At 45.6% G+C, this 18,582-nt stretch overlaps 1 protein-coding gene across 1 annotated transcript; it reads right to left on the bottom strand.

Moving 5' to 3' along the window:
- Nucleotides 1-11,840: 11,840 nt before the first annotated feature.
- On the bottom strand, nucleotides 11,841-13,441 carry LOC142072609 (myb/SANT-like DNA-binding domain-containing protein 7). The gene is made up of 2 exons (XM_075130039.1): nucleotides 12,886-13,441; nucleotides 11,841-12,298 (listed from the first exon to the last, which is right to left on the bottom strand). The coding sequence occupies exons 1-2, from the start codon at nucleotides 13,439-13,441 to the stop codon at nucleotides 12,213-12,215; spliced, it is 642 nt and encodes a 213-aa protein (XP_074986140.1). The 3' UTR covers nucleotides 11,841-12,212.
- Nucleotides 13,442-18,582: the final 5,141 nt, after the last annotated feature.

Raw genomic sequence — 18,582 nt, 5'->3', positions numbered from 1 at the left:
TTGGCTTCAGCAGCTGGAGTGATAGGTATCTCTTGAAGAAAGAGACAGTGTTCACTTGCCTCCTCTCTCCCTCCTCCCACACATATAAAGGCCATAAAATACTTGGCAGCAGGGGAAACTTGCATTGCAATTTTTGGTCATTGATAAGAAGCATCATTTTCCATTAAGAGTACTTTGGTTCTTCATGGCAGATCCCTTATATGTGAGGATACAGAAAGGAAGACAAATGGAAATTCATTCTACTTGTGGCAGGTCCATTGCACCTTCCTGTTGGGGGACTGTCTGATACAAACAATGTAAGCTCATCCTGACAGGTTATGAGAGTCACAGCTTCCCCTATCTAAGCACACTTTTTTGCCATCAGTGATGGATTTCCCCCAACTATCTCCAGAATTACCAGGAACTTTGTGGTGTTCTTCACATGAAAGCAACAAAACATCTGTCCCTAACCTGGCAAAAATGGAGGAAAAGTCATCCTCTCTTTCCAGTTCTATCCCTGTCCTGGTACCAAGTATTATTTTTTGGATTAAAGGAAAGTGAGATTGTATTTAACCACTACTATTAAGATTATATAACTCTAAAACAATAGAAACCAGAATTTGCTCTCCATAGCAGCCTGCAGCTTCCTGTCTGTCCCTGCAGGCTCTGACCCCACCTTCCAGTATGGAAGCTCTGAAAATTCAGTCCACATCTTTGAACAACAGCTGCTTCATTTAAGCTTCTAATACAGATATACTCTTCCTCCCTGCCTTCCCTTATTTCAGAGAAGCAAATATTGCTATATTGTCACATGAAACTCCTCTTCACAGTGTAGCCAGTCTGCCTGTTAAGAAACTTTGCAAATAAACATAACAAATAGATGGCTTCACTACAAACAAATCAAGTAGAACTTTTGAGTTGCAAACACAGCTTAACATTAAGTGCCAAGTTTTAGTGTAGGAAAGTTTAGAGAATGGGGAGAAGAATTTTCTAAACCACAGGTCCTCAATAGCAGGATCACTAAACTAAATCTTCCTATTAAAGAACGAGACATCAGACATGAAGCGTTTAGCTGGTTATTTACTCTCATTCCAGTCACCTTGTTGTCAGAGTGGTCTCTTGCTACCTTTACTTCATTTGGTTGATAATTCCTGAACTCCCTGCTTTTGAACCAAAACCTGGTATGTGCATTTCAGACAGTACCTTCTACATTTCCACAGAAACATGGAATGCCTTTCACTGAAGCATTTACTCCCCCACTCCTTCCTTCTGGGGACGAAATTTTAGCTGACAGCTTGTCAGGCACATTTTTATCACCCAAGGTCTAAAGGAAATCTCTGCATAAACCAGATCAGCTCTTACAACCCAAATGGGCTTTCTTGATTGGGCTATGACTGACTAAGAGGCACTCCATTTATTGCCTAAACTAGACAAAACAAACAAGGAAGTGTCACTTTGTTGCATTATTCCCCCATAAGATTGTTTCTTGCTGGCAGAAGTATTCATCTGGATCGGTGGTTTTCAACCTTTTTTCATTTGCGGATCCCTACAAATTTTCAGTGGAAGTGTGGATCCTTTTGGAAATCTTAGACATAGGGGGTCTGCAGACCACAGGTTGAATATCACTGATCTGGATGAAGTATAAGTAACACTAGAGGGGGCTAGAAGCGGTGATTCTATTTGTAGTATGCTGGTCAACAACAAGAATCCAAGTACCATCCTATTCTACATAATTTTCTCTAATGCATGGTCTTCTCTACTTGAGTTCCAGTCAATTCTGCTCACGGACATTCTGGTGGTGCGGAGGGAATTTGGGGCTAGTACATGCTAATGAGACCCATGTATCTCCTTGTTAATGAAATCTTATGGTGAGATAGAGGCAATTGTCAGCAAGCAATCTTGCCTTTAAACAAGGGTTACTAGATCCTTGCTTAAACTCTTGACGTTGAATGATAGTCAACAAGATTATCAGTCTCCAATCTTCCTTTTTTAAGATTACAGAGAAAGTGAAGTCAGAGCAAGTCTGACAATATGTAGCGCCTTCAGATTTCCTTGGGCCTGATCAGTCTGCTGTTTCACCTGGTGAGGGTGTGAGGATTGCACTGGTTTTGTGGCTCACTGTTATCCATACTGCTCCTTTAAGCTCTAACAGCTCCCTTTGATGCCCTTGACCATGAAGCATTGTTGACATGGCTGCTCATGCTGGCAGGGGACAGACAGACCTTGAGTGGCTCTATTCTTTCCTTTCTGAGAGTACCCGGAGCAGAGTTTTGAGTACCTGTTCATTTTCCGCCAGGGATGGGGATACACTAGGGTTTTCTATTCTGTCACCCCCTTCTGTTCAGTGTTTGAGGCCCGTCAGGGAGATGGTGAGGTGGCACAGGTTAAGATGTCTCCAACATGTGGATGACACCCAGCTCCACTCTATTTCATCAGACTGGGATGGTATGATTGATCAGCTTATCCAGTGCGTTCTTGAGTCAGGGCTTGGCTGCAGGGAAGGTAGCTGCAGCTCAGTACAATGGTGGCCAATCTGTTGCAGGGTATTTCTCCCAGGGAGCTCATTAGGTGTGTACTCAGAGATTTACCCTGGCTTCCAACTGATTTCCAGATGGTATCTGGTTTTAATGTATGAAACCTTAAATGGGTTGAGTCCTGGCTACCTGAGAGAGAATCTTTCTCCTCAGACTCATACCACTGCATCTACAACCAGAGATGTCCAGACTAATGACCTCCTTACTTAATCACAAGAAGGCTAGAAGTATGGGGTTCAGTGAGGGGTCTTCGATTTCACTTTAAATTTGCTCTTTGCATTGGCTGGACAGAACCCAGATTTATTGACCTTCAGATCATGTTGCAAGGCTCATGTGTTTTTTCCAGGTCTTTTAAGACATGGAGCAGAGGGGATGAAGATGCATAATGTTTTGAGCTGTGGGGATCTGGGATGAGTTGTGTTTTGGGGATGCTGTTGCTTGTATCATAGACAGTAATCTGTTCCATAATTGCTTAATCTGGATCGGGACCACGCATTGTAACACTGACGTCCAAGCTCTGTGGTTCAATCGACAAGATACTGAGCTAGGGCACCACAGAATCTATTTGTTTAACATTTCAAATAAAGAACCCTTTCTCTGTACACTGTCCCCCCGCGTCCCATCTGTTTTCTATTGTGAGGGACATGACCGCTCTGTTTGTTTACTGCATTTTTATAAAGCTTGAGCCTGCACTCAGGAGGATTTTAATGAGCTGTGATAAATAAGTATTGCTATAACACAGCAATATTTGGGCTTTTGGGGCCTCTCTTGGAAGTTCAGCTTGCCATGGAGCCTTTTCACAGTGAGTTGGAAGGGTGCTTGCTGAAGTTTTACTTCAGAGGTTACATAGAAACAGACAGGAAACGAATCTAGTCATCTGGCTTTTGAATGTTAAAGAACTTGCTCTCCTCAGTTTCCCAGATCACTACTCTTACTCAATGGCTTTTCATTCCTGTCAGAAGCACTGAAAATGGGACGCCATGTAGCCTTCTCAGGTAATCAAGAGATTTTACTTTAAACAAGATGCTGCTGTGGGGGCCTCAGGGTTGAGCCTTCTTCTCCTGGGTAACACCACCACAATCTTTTATCCAAGGGTCTCAGGCCCAGATCCTCAAAGGTATTTAGGCTCCGGAAGTTAGGAGCCTAAATACCTTTAAGGATCTAGGTCTCACTCAGTTCTTGTCCTTTGATATACTGAGCCTTTGCCAGATATTTTATAAAATTGAATACCATGCAAGTGTTCAGCAACTTATTTTACAAAATACATTGTGATGTCCTGAATATTAAGAGGTCCAAATATATTCAGTCAAGACAAGCGAGAGAACTAAAATTGTAAAATAAGGGCTAAGCCATAAGCTGCACTGCCTATCAAGGACAATGAGAGGGAAAAACAATTTAGAGTGGATATGAAACAGCCATCAAACATTTAAAAGCCTACTCCTGTGTTGAGGAAGGCTAATGAGAATTATTGTCTTGAATACAATTTGTTTTGTGTTTGCAAGATAATGACAGTTGGCTCATAAGTAAAATGAAGGTAAATCGTGACCAACAGATACAGTAACAGAAAGAAAGATCTCTGTGCAGACACCAGCAAAGCTTTGCGTTTTTTTCCAACAGCTCAGTCACGAATCGGTACCGCTTATAAAATAATTATGAGACAGAAGAACATTATGGGAAATAAGCACACCAAGTGTTTCACTTTGCTACTGATTTCCCATATCTAGCCAGTTTTAGCTTTGTCCGAGAAAATGATGAAAATCTCTATTTTACCCTTCTTTTTATTTATGTATCTAGGGTCTGGATCACTATGGGAATTTTCCTCTGGGTTTTCTGGGGATAATGCTGCACAGATAGGTTGTCCCCCTCCCAATTTTAGGCCACCTCTTCCCAACTGCACACCCCCTTGTCCCAAGAAGCGCTGGCCACAGAACATTCATATGAAGGAGCACCTGTGGTTCAGAGGGAGGAGGCAGTGATGTTGCTTGGCAATTATGTTACTGTCAGAGGAAGGGGAAAAACATTAGGGACAGGATCTTTGCCCTTTTCACACCCTCCATGCCACACAGTAAGGAGCTGTTTTGTCTCAGGATTTTTATCCTGGCAGTGCCCCTCCTATATAAAGTTGTATTCCCAGATCAATATCCTTCTCTTTAAAATTCTTACAGTATATCAGCATACCAGAGAGAATTTCCAGTGGGAACACTGGGAAATTGGAGATTAGTTCATAAACAAACATCTGAGGTCTGGCCCCAGAAGGACATTCTGCTTTAATAAGGACAACTCAATCATTCTGCTTTTATGTATATTAAAATCACAACTTAATGAAGGCAATTTTCCTTATGATTCAAGAAGAAGAAATCTGAATTGTCTCTTTCCCCTCCTCCCCTCATTAGTGGCATCTTCAGGTCTGTTCTTGTAAAAACAAAAAAATCAGACTAGAAAGGCCAGATAAGACCAAATGGCTCCTCTCTGCCAGTTCCCCAGGTTTTACAGGACTGCTCACTGCATTGTTCCTACTGATGCCTTATCTAACCTGCTCTTGGAACAGACACAGTTCTAATACTATTCGTTAGCTAGGAAATTTGTGGCGAAAGCAAGATTTTGCCATACTTTCCTTCAAGATATATGTTTTAACAACTGTTTTCTCAGCCAAAGGCCTCTCCCCAAACAGTTTGGGTCCAGCTGTCCATTTAACAAATATTGCTCTTTTCCTTTAACAGCCCCTAATAAACCAAGGGTAAATTATGGACTGACCTACTTTCTGGGATTGTTTAAATAATCCTCAACATGGCAGTGTAATTTGATGTTTTTATAATACAAGGCATACGAGTTCCAAGTTAAAGGCAGAACTGCACAGTTAAGAAATATTTGAATGTTAATGAAGACACAATTGGGTAACAAAATAGCCTGGGGCATATTATGTTTCATATCAAAACCCTTTTTTGCTTAACCTGCAGCATTTTCCCTCCATATGGTAGATGTATTAATTCTTGATTCTCTGATGAATAAACCAAGCAAAATCCTAGAGATCTGGATCCAAAAGGAGAGATTCAGAAAGAATTTGGTTATGCATTTTCCTGCTTAATAGAAAGCATGCAGCCCCTCTCAAAGCATAATGGCATCACCCAGTGTTCTCCTTCAGTACCTGTGTTAAACCCAAGGGATCACCTTTTTAAACAGAGAGGAGAAACATTGCAAGGAATGGAAAAAAGAAAAGGAGGACTTGTGGCAACTTAGAGACTAGCAAATTTATTTGAGCATAAGCTTTCGTGAGCTACAGCTCATGCTCAAATAAATTTGTTAGTCTCTAAGGTGCCACAAGTCCTCCTTTTCTTTTTGCAGATACAGACTAACACGGCTGCTACTCTGAAAGATTGCAAGGAATGAGAGAGAGGAAAGATAAAATACGTGATGTAAAATGTAAGTGGGGAAAATATGTCAGGTAGACATCAAATCTGTGAAATAGTCTTATTGAGGAGGTTGAATGTATTTTACCTATAAAAGCCTTAAGAGCCGTATTAAATTTTATAAAGGAGTCCACACCAGGGCACTGGATCTAAACTCCCCATGACTTTGAGAGTGACCCAAGGCTGGATTTGAACTTTCTGGTTTGGATAAATTTTTTTCCAGTAATTAATAAAATATGAAGGTGATACTCTTCCGTGTCAAAATTCTGCACTGGTCTGAGTTGCTGCAATGTTTGTAATACAGTTGATCAGTGGAGCCCCCTCATGGTTAAAGACCATAATCCCCATAGTAAAGGTGCCAATAAAAACAATTGCAACTTATTGTGCATGTCTTCTAAATGTGTTTAAATATTCTGATATCGGGGCTTTAGTGACAGACAGGATGTCTCAGTTGTCTAAGCCCCAGGTATGAAATACTTAGAATCACAGGTCCTGGTAGGGATGACTTTTCAGCCTTCGAAGAAAGATACATTAGAGTTCTTCCTTGCTCTGCAAGGCATTTTCCATAAAAGAGATGTTGCCCTGATGTCCTCTCATGGTACAGCTGCATTTCAGTGATGCTGAACGCATATTGTATTGCTCAGTTTCCGTATATTACTTAGTCACAAGGTGTCTGTGTTCTACATAGAGTTCCAGAGATGGTGTAGTCCCTGGTAAACAAGAGATAAAACTAGAATTTAAGCTGTGCAGAAGCATTTGAGCCTATAGTCCAGCACTGGTCAAATTTACTGACCCTCCGAGCCTCATACAATAATCTTCAGAAGTTCAAGAGCTGCAAGACACGCACAACCTGCCCCATGAGGTGGCAAATGCCAGGGTGCGGGGCTTCTTCTCTGATGACCCCCACTGGGCTAAAGCCCTTATTCTCCCCTCCCTGCAGGGCAGAAGCCCCTAGTCCCACCCCCCCAACTAGGGTTGGAGCCCCAAGATCCCCCCTGCCCAATATTGTAGGTGGAGAATGGGGGTGTCTGCATGTGGGGGGCTCCAGGAGCTGCACTTTAACTGTAAAAGAGCTTCATGTGGCTCACAAGTCACCGTTTGGCCACGCCTGCTATAGTCTGTATTTGTTTAATATATGACTCCTCTTTAGGACATGATTCTATGCATCATGGCATGTGTCATTTAGGATGAAGTGCTATACAAATGTAACAAAATATTTTTTACACCAAGTTTCCATATTTAAGTTTGGCAGATCTCATGCATGGAAGCAAGATTAGTTACTATAAAATGTAAACTCATGCAGTTATATGGCTCTGGCAGAGGTATAATTTAATATGGGTGAGTGCCCAGTCATCCTGTCTCCAAAAATGCTGGATCAGCTAGTTTGCAAACTCCACGTATCCAGAGGAGGGGCTTCCTGCATTCAAACAATAGAAAGACTGGGACCTAGGTTAAGTAGCAAAGGAGGAGAACAGGGGAGGAGGGGTGGCAGTGATTCAGAGAAAAATAAGACTCTGACTAAAAATTTGCACAGGATTATCTTCATCCAAAGAACTCACAACTCATTAAAAGTGAAGGGAAAACCAATTCACTGCATTGGGCATGGGACCAGGCCCATAACAAATTAGCGAAAGAACTGTGAAAAGAACCTAGTTTATCCTAACTCTCAGTGCTTCAAGCCACTAGGCACACTCCCTCCAAAACAAGAAGGCAGAGAGAAGAAGGGGTGGGGGGGAACGGTGAACCAGACAGATACTGTTATTTGAGGAAAGCTTGGCAATACTACAGCTAATGGGATGAGGTATAACTATCTAAAAGTAGTTGGAGAATGTAAAACATGAAGGGTGTAGAATTGTTCAGGTTGGTATAGGGGAGAATTACTAAGAGTAATAAGATACAGTTTCTTTTGTTTAATTTTAGGACAGGTAAAAGCTGGACAGATGGAAGGCCATTTTGTCATTTTAATATCAACAGTGAGGAAGACTTGCTTGGGGATCATTCTCAATGGTTTTGTAAAGTGAGTGTGTGAGAGAAGAAATCCCTGTGATCTTTAGGTGCAGTTTTTTCCTTTCGGCCTGTACATATGCCAGTCAAAAGTCTTAATTGGGTGTGATGCAGTGCAAAGATCCAACCTGGATTGCAGTAGAGGATTCACTTCCTGCTTAGAGTGCTAAGGTGTATAGATGGAGTATTGCAACAGAGCTGGGGAGTGAAGGTCCAACCAGGAACTCAGGAAAAAGGCAGAGAACCATCAAAAGCAGCTAGGGTTGCCAATTTTGGTTGGATGTATTCCTGGAGGTTTCATTAATCTTTAATTAGATTCATCTTTCATTCCTAGAGACTCCAGGACAATCCTGGAGGGCTGGCAACCCTAAAAACAGCCCATTGGGATTCAGAGGAGATTGTGAGGAGGCATGCATGAGCTCCACATTCAGGCACTGATCCTGCAATGAGGTCTGCATGGGCAAATCCTCATTGACTACAGCAGAGCCCCAGGTGGGCACACGAATTTGATCATACTGATCTCATAGCAGTACCAGGGGTGCTGGAACAGGGGGGACCTGGGGGCCTGGCCCCATCACTTTTAAAAGTGGGAGGGCTATGCATTTTACTGGCCGTAAGGACAAGCGATGGGGCAGCAGGGAGCAGAGAGGAGCGAGTGTGGGAAAGGGCCTCAGGGGACAGGGGTGGCATGGGGGGTAAGGGCACGGTTTGGGTGCCAGTGGCCCTCACACTTTTAAGAAGCTTCCCATGTAAGGCTCCACTGAAATCAGTGGAAGGAGCCTAGATATCTTTGAGGATCTGGGCCCTAGTTTTTAGAGGCATGGGCCTTACTTGTTTAAGTAAACTCCTTGTGATGGGATGCCTACCTCAGACAGGCATATAAGGGGTTAACCATGCCCTGCCCTGGAAGGAGCAAGGGATGTGAATCCTCTGACTGACCCAGAGAGGCTGTGTGAAGCACAGCCAATCAGGGAGGAGTTGTAGAGAGCAACCAATCTGAGCCCAGCAGGCTCAGATAAAAGGAAGCTGCAGAGCCAGACTGGGTCAGTTGCTGCTGGGAGATTAGGGAGTGAGGATTGTGTCCCTGGAGGGCTGAGAGAACTGTGAGCATCTTAGGGTATGTCTACACTACGGAATAAGGTCGAATTTATAGAAGTCGGTTTTTTAGAAATCGGTTTTATATATTCGAGTGTGTGTGTCCCCACAGAAAATACTCTAAGTGCATTAAGTGCATTAACTCGGCGGAGTGCTTCCACAGTACCGAGGCTAGAGTTGACATCCGGAGCGTTGCACTGTGGATAGCTATCCCACAGTTCCCGCAATCTCCGCTGCCCATTGGAATTCTGGGTTGAGATCCCAATGCCTGATGGGGCTAAAACATTGTCGCGGGTGGTTCTGGGTACATATCGTCAGGCCCCCGTTCCCTCCCTCCCTCCGTGAAAGCAAGGGCAGACAATCGTTTTGCGCCTTTTTTCCTGAATTGACTTGTGCAGACGCCATACCACGGCAAGCATGGAGCCCGCTCAGGTAACTGTCACCCTATGTCTCCTGGGTGCTGGCAGACGCGGTACGGCTTTGCTACACAGTAGCAGCAACCCCTTGCCTTGTGGCAGCAGACGGTACAGTATGACTGGTAGCCGTCATCGTCATGTCCGAGGTGCTCCTGGCCACGTCGGTTGGGAGCGCCTGGACAGACATGGGCGCAGGGACTTAATTTAGAGTGACTTGACCAGGTCATTCTCTTTAGTCCTGCAGTCAGTCCTATTGAACCGTCTTATGGTGAGCAGGCAGGCGATACGGATTGCTAGCAGTCGTACTGTACCATCTTCTGCCGGGCAGGCAAGAGATGAGGATGGCATGCAGTCCTTCTGCATCGTCTGCTGCCAGCCAAAGATGTAAAAGATAGATGGAGTGGATCAAAACAAGAAATAGACCAGATTTGTTCTGTATTCATTTGCCTCCTCCCCTGTCTAGGGGACTCATTCTTCTAGGTCACACTGCAGTCACTCACAGAGAAAGTGCAGCAAGGTAAATCTAGCCATGTATCAATCAGAGGCCAGGCTAACCTCCTTGTTCCAATAAGAACAATAACTTAGGTGCACCATTTCTTATTGGAACCCTCCGTGAAGTCCTGCCTGAAATACTCCTTGATGTAAAGACACCCCCTTTGTTGATTTTAGCTCCCTGAAGCCATCCCTGTAAGCCGTGTCGTCAGTCTCCCCTCCCTCCGTCAGAGCAACGGCAGACAATTGTTCCGCGCCTTTTTTCTGTGTGGACGCCATACCAAGGCAAGCATGGAGGCCGCTCAGCTCACTTTGGCAATTAGGAGCACATTAAACACCACATGCATTATCCAGCAGTATATGCAGCACCAGAACCTGGCAAAGCGATACCGGGCGAGGAGGCGACGTCAGCGCGGTCACGTGAGTGATCAGGACATGGACACAGATTTCTCTGAAAGCATGGGCCCTGCCAATGCATGCATCATGGTGCTAATGGGGCAGGTTCATGCTGTGGAACGCCGATTCTGGGCTCGGGAAACAAGCACAGACTGGTGGGACCGCATAGTGTTGCAGGTCTGGGACGATTCCCAGTGGCTGTGAAACTTCGCATGCGTAAGGGCACTTTCATGGAACTTTGTGACTTGCTTTCCCCTGCCCTGAGGCGCATGAATACCAAGATGAGAGCAGCCCTCACAGTTGAGAAGCGAGTGGCGATAGCCCTGTGGAAGCTTGCAACGCCAGACAGCTACCGGTCAGTTGGGAATCAATTTGGAGTGGGCAAATCTACCGTGGGGGCTGCTGTGATGCAAGTAGCCCACGCAATCAAAGATCTGCTGATATCAAGGGTGGTGACCCTGGGAAATGTGCAGGTCATAGTGGATGGCTTTGCTGCAATGGGATTCCCTAACTGTGGTGGGGCTATAGACGGAACCCATATCCCTATCTTGGCACCGGAGCACCAAGCCGCCGAGTACATAAACCGCAAGGGGTACTTTTCGATAGTGCTGCAAGCTCTGGTGGATCACAAGGGACGTTTCACCAACATCAACGTGGGATGGCCGGGAAAGGTACATGACGCTCGCATCTTCAGGAACTCTGGTCTGTTTCAAAAGCTGCAGGAAGGGACTTTATTCCCAGACCAGAAAATAACTGTTGGGGATGTTGAAATGCCTATATGTATCCTTGGGGACCCAGCCTACCCCTTAATGCCATGGCTCATGAAGCCGTACACAGGCAGCCTGGACAGTAGTCAGGAGCTGTTCAACTACAGGCTGAGCAAGTGCAGAATGGTGGTAGAATGTGCATTTGGACGTTTAAAGGTGCGCTGGCGCAGTTTACTGACTCGCTTAGACCTCAGCGAAACCAATATTCCCACTGTTATTACTGCTTGCTGTGTGCTCCACAATATCTGTGAGAGTAAGGGGGAGACGTTTATGGCGGGGTGGGAGGTTGAGGCAAATTACCTGGCTGCTGGTTACGTGCAGCCAGACATTAGGGCGGTTAGAAGAGCACAGGAGGGCGCGGTACGCATCAGAGAAGCTTTGAAAACCAGTTTCCTGACTGGCCAGGCTACGGTGTGAAAGTTCTGTTTGTTTCTCCTTGATGAAACCCCCCGCCCCTTGGTTCACTCTACTTCCCTGTAAGCTAACCACCCGCCCCTCCTCCCTTCAATCACCGCTTGCAGAGGCAATAAAGTCATTGTTGCTTCACATTCATGCATTCTTTATTCATTCATCACACAAATAGGGGGATGACTACCAAGGTAGCCCAGGAGGGGTGGTGGAGGAGGGAAGGAAAATGCTACACAGCACTTTAAAAGTTTACAACTTTAAAATTTATTGAATGACAGCATTCTTTTTTTTGGGCAATCCTCTGTGGTGGAGTGGCTGGTTGGCTGGAGGCCCCCCCATCGCGTTCTTGGGCGTCTGGGTGTGGAGGCTATGGAACTTGGGGAGGAGGGCGGTTGGTTACACAGGGGCTGTAGTGGCAGTCTGTGCTCCAGCTGCCTTTGCTGCAGCTCAACCATGCACTGGAGCATACTGATTTGGTCCTCCAGCAGCCTCAGCATTGAATCCTGCCTCCTCTCATCACGCTGCCACCACATTTGAGCTTCAGCCCTCTCTTCAGCCCGCCACTTACTCTCTTCAGCCCACCACTTACTCTCTTCAGCCCGCCACCTCTCCTCCCGGTCATTTTGTGCTTTTCTGCACTCTGACATTATTTGCCTCCATGCATTCATCTGTGCTCTGTCAGTGTGGGAGGACAGCATGAGCTGGGAGAACATTTCATCGCGAGTGCGTTTTTTTTTTCTTTCTAAGCTTCACTAGCCTCTGGGAAGGAGAAGATCCTGTGATCATTGAAACACATGCAGCTGGTGGAGAAAAAAAAGGGACAGCGGTATTTAAAAAGACACATTTTATAAAACAGTGGCTACACTCTTTCAGGGTAAACCTTGCTGTTAACATTACATACATAGCATATGTGCTTTCGTTACAAGGTCGCATTTTGCCTCCCCCCACCGCGTGGCTACCCCCTCAACCTTCCCCCCTCCCTGTGGCTAACAGCAGTGAACATTTCTGTTTAGCCACAGGCAAACAGCCCAGCAGGAATGGGCTCCTCTGAGTGTCCCCTGAAGAAAAGCACTCTGTTTCAACCAGGTGACCATGAATTATATCTCACTCTCCTGAGGATAACACAGAGAGATAAAGAACGGATGTTGTTTGAATGCCAGCAAACATACACTGCAATGCTTTGTTCTACAATGATTCCCGAGTACGTGTTACTGGCCTGGAGTGGTAAAGTGTCCTACCATGAAGGATGCAATAAGGCTGCCCTCCCCAGAAACCTTTTGCAAAGGCTTTGGGAGTACATCTAGGAGAACCGTGAATGCCAGGGCAAAGTAATCCTTTCACATGCTTGCTTTTAAACCATGTATAGTATTTTAAAAGGTACACTCACCAGAGGTCCCTTCTCCTCCTGCTGGGTCCAGGAGGCAGCCTTGGGTGGGTTCGGGGGGTACTGGCTCCAGGTCCAGGGTGAGAAACAGTTCCTGGCTGTCGGGAAAACCGGTTTCTCCGCTTGCTTGCTGTGAGCTATCTACAACCTCATCATCATCATCATCTTCTTCATCCCCAAAACCTGCTTCCGTATTGCCTCCATCTCCATTGAAGGAGTCAAACAACACGGCTGGGGTAGTAGTGGCTGAACCCCCTAAAATGGCATGCAGCTCATCATAGAAGCGGCATGTTTGGGGCTCTGACCCGGAGCAGCTGTTCGCCTCTCTGGTTTTCTGGTAGGCTTGCCTCAGCTCCTTCAGTTTCACGCGGCACTGCTTCGGGTCCCTGTTATGGCCTCTGTCCTTCATGCCCTGGGAGATTTTGACAAAGGTTTTGGCATTTCGAAAACTGGAACGGAGTTCTGATAGCACGGATTCCTCTCCCCAAACAGCGATCAGATCCCGTACCTCCCATTCGGTCCATGCTGGAGCTCTTTTGTGATTCTGGGACTCCATCATGGTCACCTGTTGTCAAGGTTCCTCCCCCACTCTGAACTCTAGGGTACAGATGTGGGGACCTGCATGAAAAAACCTCCTAAGCTTATCTTTACCAGCTTAGGTCAAAACTTCCCCAAGGTACAAAATATTCCCCCCGTTGTCCTTGGACTGGCCGCTACCACCACCAAACTAATACTGGTTACTGGGGAAGAGCTGTTTGGACGCGTCTTTCCCCCCAAAATACTTCCCAAAACCCTGCACCCCACTTCCTGGACAAGGTTTGGTAAAAAGCCTCACCAATTTGCCTAGGTGACTACAGACCCAGACCCTTGGATCTTAAGAACAATGAACAATCCTCCCAACACTTGCACCCCCCCTTTCCTGGGAAATGTTGGATAAAAAGCCTCACCAATTTGCATAGGTGACCACAGACCCAAACCCTTGGATCTGAGAACAATGAAAAAGCATTCAGTTTTTTACAAGAAGACTTTTAATAAAAAATAGAAGTAAATAGAAATAAAGAAATCCCCCCTGTAAAATCAGGATGGTAGATATCTTACAGGGTAATTAGATTAAAAAAACATAGAGAACCCCTCTAGGCAAAACCTTAAGTTACAAAAAAGATACACAGACAGAAATAGTTATTCTATTCAGCACAATGCTTTTCTCAGCCATTTAAAGAAATCATAATCTAACACATACCTAGCTAGATTACTTACTAAAAGTTCTAAGACTCCATTCCTGGTCTATCCCCGGCCAAGACGACTACAGACAGACACAGACCCTTTGTTTCTCTCCCTCCTCCCAGCTTTTGAAAGTATCTTGTCTCCTCATTGGTCATTTTGGTCAGGTGCCAGCGAGGTTACCTTTAGCTTCTTAACCCTTTACAGGTGAGAGGAGCTTTCCCCTGGCCAGGAGGGATTTCAAAGGGGTTTACCCTTCCCTTTATATTTATGACACCTGTGCTGATGAGCTCTGCATGGTCACCTGCAGCTTGCCACGCTGGCCAAACAGGAAATGAGATTCAAAAGTTCGCGGTTCTTTTCCTGTCTACCTGGCCAGTGCATCTGAGTTGAGAGTGCTGTCCAGAGCGGTCACAATGGAGCACTCTGGGATAGCTCCCGGAGGCCAATACCGTCGAATTGTGTCCACAGTACCCCAAATTCGAGCCGGCAAGGCCGATTTAAGCGCTAATCCACTTGTCAGGGGTGGAGTAAGGAAATCGATTTTAAGAGCCCTTTAAGTCGAAATAAAGGGCTTCATCGTGTGGACGGGTGCAGGTTTACATCGATTTAATGCTGCTAAATTCGACCTAAAGTCCTAGTGTAGACCAGGGCTTAGACAGCATAGCTGCTGGCAAGGACTGGGGGAGCAGCAGGGAGCTCCTAGCTGGCTGTTGGGACTGAGTTGCTGAGGGTCCTGAGGTGAGGGCAAAGAATGTGCTGGGGCTGTGGGGAAGTGGCCCAGGGAAATATAGCAGTATTAAGAGAGGTTAAAGAGGCACCGCAGGAGGCTGCTATTTAAAGGGTCCTTGGGTTGGGACCTAGAATAGTGGGTGGGCCTGGGTCTCTTCTATTCTCTTCCCCCCCCCCACCACACACACACACACACTAGGGAAGTGGCTGGACTATTGTACTGTGATATGACCCCTGCCCCCACTTCCCAAAAGGGAGAAAACACTGATAGTGGCATGGCCAGGAAGAGGAGGCTGTAGTTCCTGAGGCTATGAGAAGGGCTACAGACTGACAACAGAGACAGGGTGATGGTGTGCAGACCATGGATGGGGGCTTTAGCCTAGAGCTAATCCCCAGCACAACTTGGAGGAGGCATCAGCCTGGTGGTGAGTGATGCACCACCTTTTAAAAAAAATCTAAAAGATCAATGCACCCTAACCCCCAGGAACATAATCACAAGAAGACAATTCTCTTGGTGAAAAGCTATTTTTCTTGCTTGAGAAGGTGGTGGGCTCCATGATCTCCTGATAGAGTGCTCTGCAGGAGAGCACTGATGTGTGGTCTTTCTTAAAAGAATAAATTAAAATATAGACTGGTAAACAGTCTCCCCTATAAGACAGATGTAACCAGCAGTAGGCCACAAGGAATACATGAGCTAGAAGCAGATTTACGTATTGACCAGGACCCACAGTCACAGCTGGATCAAATGCCCACAGTGTGTAAGAGGTCTGCATGAGCAACATTGTTGTGGCCAAGGTATGGGCTGTTGGGCCTAGCAGGTGGGGTCAGAACTAACAGTCAGAAGCCAGGAACCAAAGCCAGGTAAAGGAGCAGCTAACTGGAGATCCACCTAGTTGCACAGACAATTTCCTAGTATCCCCTCCAGGCTTAAGTAGTTCACTTGGACCAATCAGGCCACCTGAGGTGGCACATCCTGTGGCACTTAGCCCCACAAGGCCCACAGCCTGTCGATCACCGCTCTGCCAGAGGTGGTGGCGTGGATGTGGCAGTCACTCCAGGACCACCAGACCCAGGTACTAGCTCTCCAGATCTTCACAAATCTCTTCCACCAAACAAATTTTAGATAAAATCAAGAAACTTTACTCAATTTAAGCTAAGGCCAGATTTCTTCCACACCCATCCCATGAGCCCTTAAACTCTATTCACATTCAGTCAGAACAACTGAAGAAAAGGAGTACAGTGAGATGGGGTTGAAAGACCTGAAGAGAGCAAGTCTCTTGATGAACATTTCTCTGGTCTCCTGGCACTGATTTGGGAAGCAGAAGACAAATACATGACTGTTGGTCCATCTAATCCCATCTCCAACAGTGACCAGCACCAGATGCTTCAGAGAAAGATGCAAGAAACCCTGTGGCAGGCAGCTGTGGGATAACCTGTCCATTTCCTGCTCATGAAAGTCTCCTCTTAAACCCTACTACTCAGGGATTGGCTTAAACCCTCAAGCATCAGGCTTTATAATTTTCTAAATAATCATTAACAAGAATATCTGGAGTTATTCATTTAAATCAGGAGTCTCAAACTCAATTTACCTTCGGGCCAGTGCCAGTCCTCAAATCCTCCCAGTGGGCCAATAATGTCACTGAAGATGGTGTTCAGAAAAGAAAACGTTTATATTGTATTTTATTTCAAATTTCTTAGAAATAATAAAGCTGTCATACAACTTTATACAATTCTTCACCTGCCAGAGAGTCTTTAGTGTTTGCCAGACACCTGGCAACGCTTCAGTTCTGTCAGTTTGTTGATGTTTGGCCTCATTGACTCAGCGGTTGACACCTTCAGGATTGCAGCAAGGTGGGCGTTGGATAGTTGTGTTCGGTATTTTGACTTGTTTATGTTCATTGTGGAAAAAAGTGATGCTGCCTCCATGGCTGACTCTGCCTGGCAACTAATGATGCTGCCTCCATGGCTGACTGACTGGCAACTAATGATGATATCTCTGTCCCTCTCCCCCAGCCAATGGGCGCTGCGGGGGCGGCGTCTGCAACAAACATTGCCAACAGCATGTCTGCCTGTGTGTCTCTTCCACGGGCCACAGCGTGGAGGTTCTTGGTCCGCAGATGGCCCATGGGCTGGGACTCTGAGACCCCTGATTTAAATTCCCAGCCCCAATTTGTATCTTGATAAATTCTTGGCCTCAATGACATCTTGTGGCAATGAGTTCCATAGTCCACTTATGCATTGTGTGAAAAGGCTATTTCCTTTATTGGTTTTAAATTTGCCATCTTTCATCATCACTGTATGTCTCCTTATTCTTGTACTAAGGCAGGGAAGACGCTACGTCTACCTTCTCTAGACACTTCACCATTTCATATATTTTTATCATATCCCCTCTTATTTGTCACCTTTCTAAGGTAAATAACCCTTGTCCTCGTACATAGAGAATCCAGTGCTGGTTTGGAGGCCAGCAGTACCAGATGCTTCGGGGTGATGGAGAATGTATAAATAGTTTGGTTCCTTTTAAGTGACTGTCACATTGCAAATGATGAGCCTGATAAACATGTTCTGAAAGAAAACTTTTATTTGCTGTGATCTAATCTCTTGAGCTCAGTGGCCAAGAGACTTCGTTTAACCGTCAGAAGAAAATGAGGAGCATTTAATACTTGGAATCAAGGTGATGTTGACCAACAGGCTTATGAGGGCAGACCGAGGGTACAAAGAGAGAGGGGCCATGAGTAGTGTTGTGTTGTGGTTTGGTTTTTTTTTTTTAAAGGGGCATCATCAATATGAAGTCTTGTCAACTCAACTCAAAATGAGTCCACAGTAGCTTCAGGTACTAGCCCCACCTTGGTGTCCCCAGCCAACTGTTGCAGTTTGACAATGCATCTTCCTATTTTTTTAAATGTTTGTCTTTCCTGGTGCGGCATGAGAGAGGTGCCCAAGCCACAGGGGAAACAGACAGATGAGACCAGGGAAGCAGTTAAACTAACTGTACATCTAGCGCTGTCAAATGCGGAGTAAACAAACTGAGCAGAGGGGCTTCTCTACCTTCTTTCAGTCCTAGCATTATTTATTTGTAGTACACTAGCACCACCTGAATTTGGGGACCCATTCTGCTGGGTGCTGTACAAACACAGAGTAGAAGACAGTCCCTGCCCTGGAGAGCTTGCATTCCAAACAAATAGGGGGAAGGGGAAACAAGGGGGAGATGATTTGTCCAAGGTCACAGAGCTGGTGAGTGGCAGAGTTAGGAATGTTTGACTCCCAGTTGAGTGCTCAATCCATCAGGCCCTGCTGTCTTATCCTGAGAGCTGGCTGGTATCAGCATGCACAGAGATATTATGCTCACTGAAATGCAGTAAGTCAGTTAGCAGGCTGGCTGCAGTATAAAAACAGCATTTCATAATTCAAACTGATGGCATTTGGTGTAACGCATCAGAAGCTGTAAGGACCACAACGCACTTCCTTCAGACCAGCCTGGGTGGTGAATGCTCCAGCTAGAGTTACAGGGGCTGGTTAGAAAAAGTGGCCTGCTTTCTCAGGATACCTGCTTGCTAATTTTTTCAGTCTCTCCCCCCGCCCTTTTTTTTGGGGGGGGGCATCAGTATGACAAAATTTCCACATCTAAAAAAAGTGAAGCTGTGCACGCTTTGGTTCTGCATAACTTTTCATGTCAGCAGAAGAGAACAAGACAAGGCAAGCAGTGAAAGTAACTCTACATCAAGTGATGTCAAATGCATAAAGTGAACA

The sequence above is a fragment of the Caretta caretta genome, chromosome 6 (assembly GCF_965140235.1).
Source record: "Caretta caretta isolate rCarCar2 chromosome 6, rCarCar1.hap1, whole genome shotgun sequence".
NCBI lineage: Eukaryota > Metazoa > Chordata > Testudines > Cheloniidae > Caretta > Caretta caretta.
Note: the sequence above shows the minus strand (reverse complement) of the source record. Positions and strands in the feature narration are given on the sequence as shown.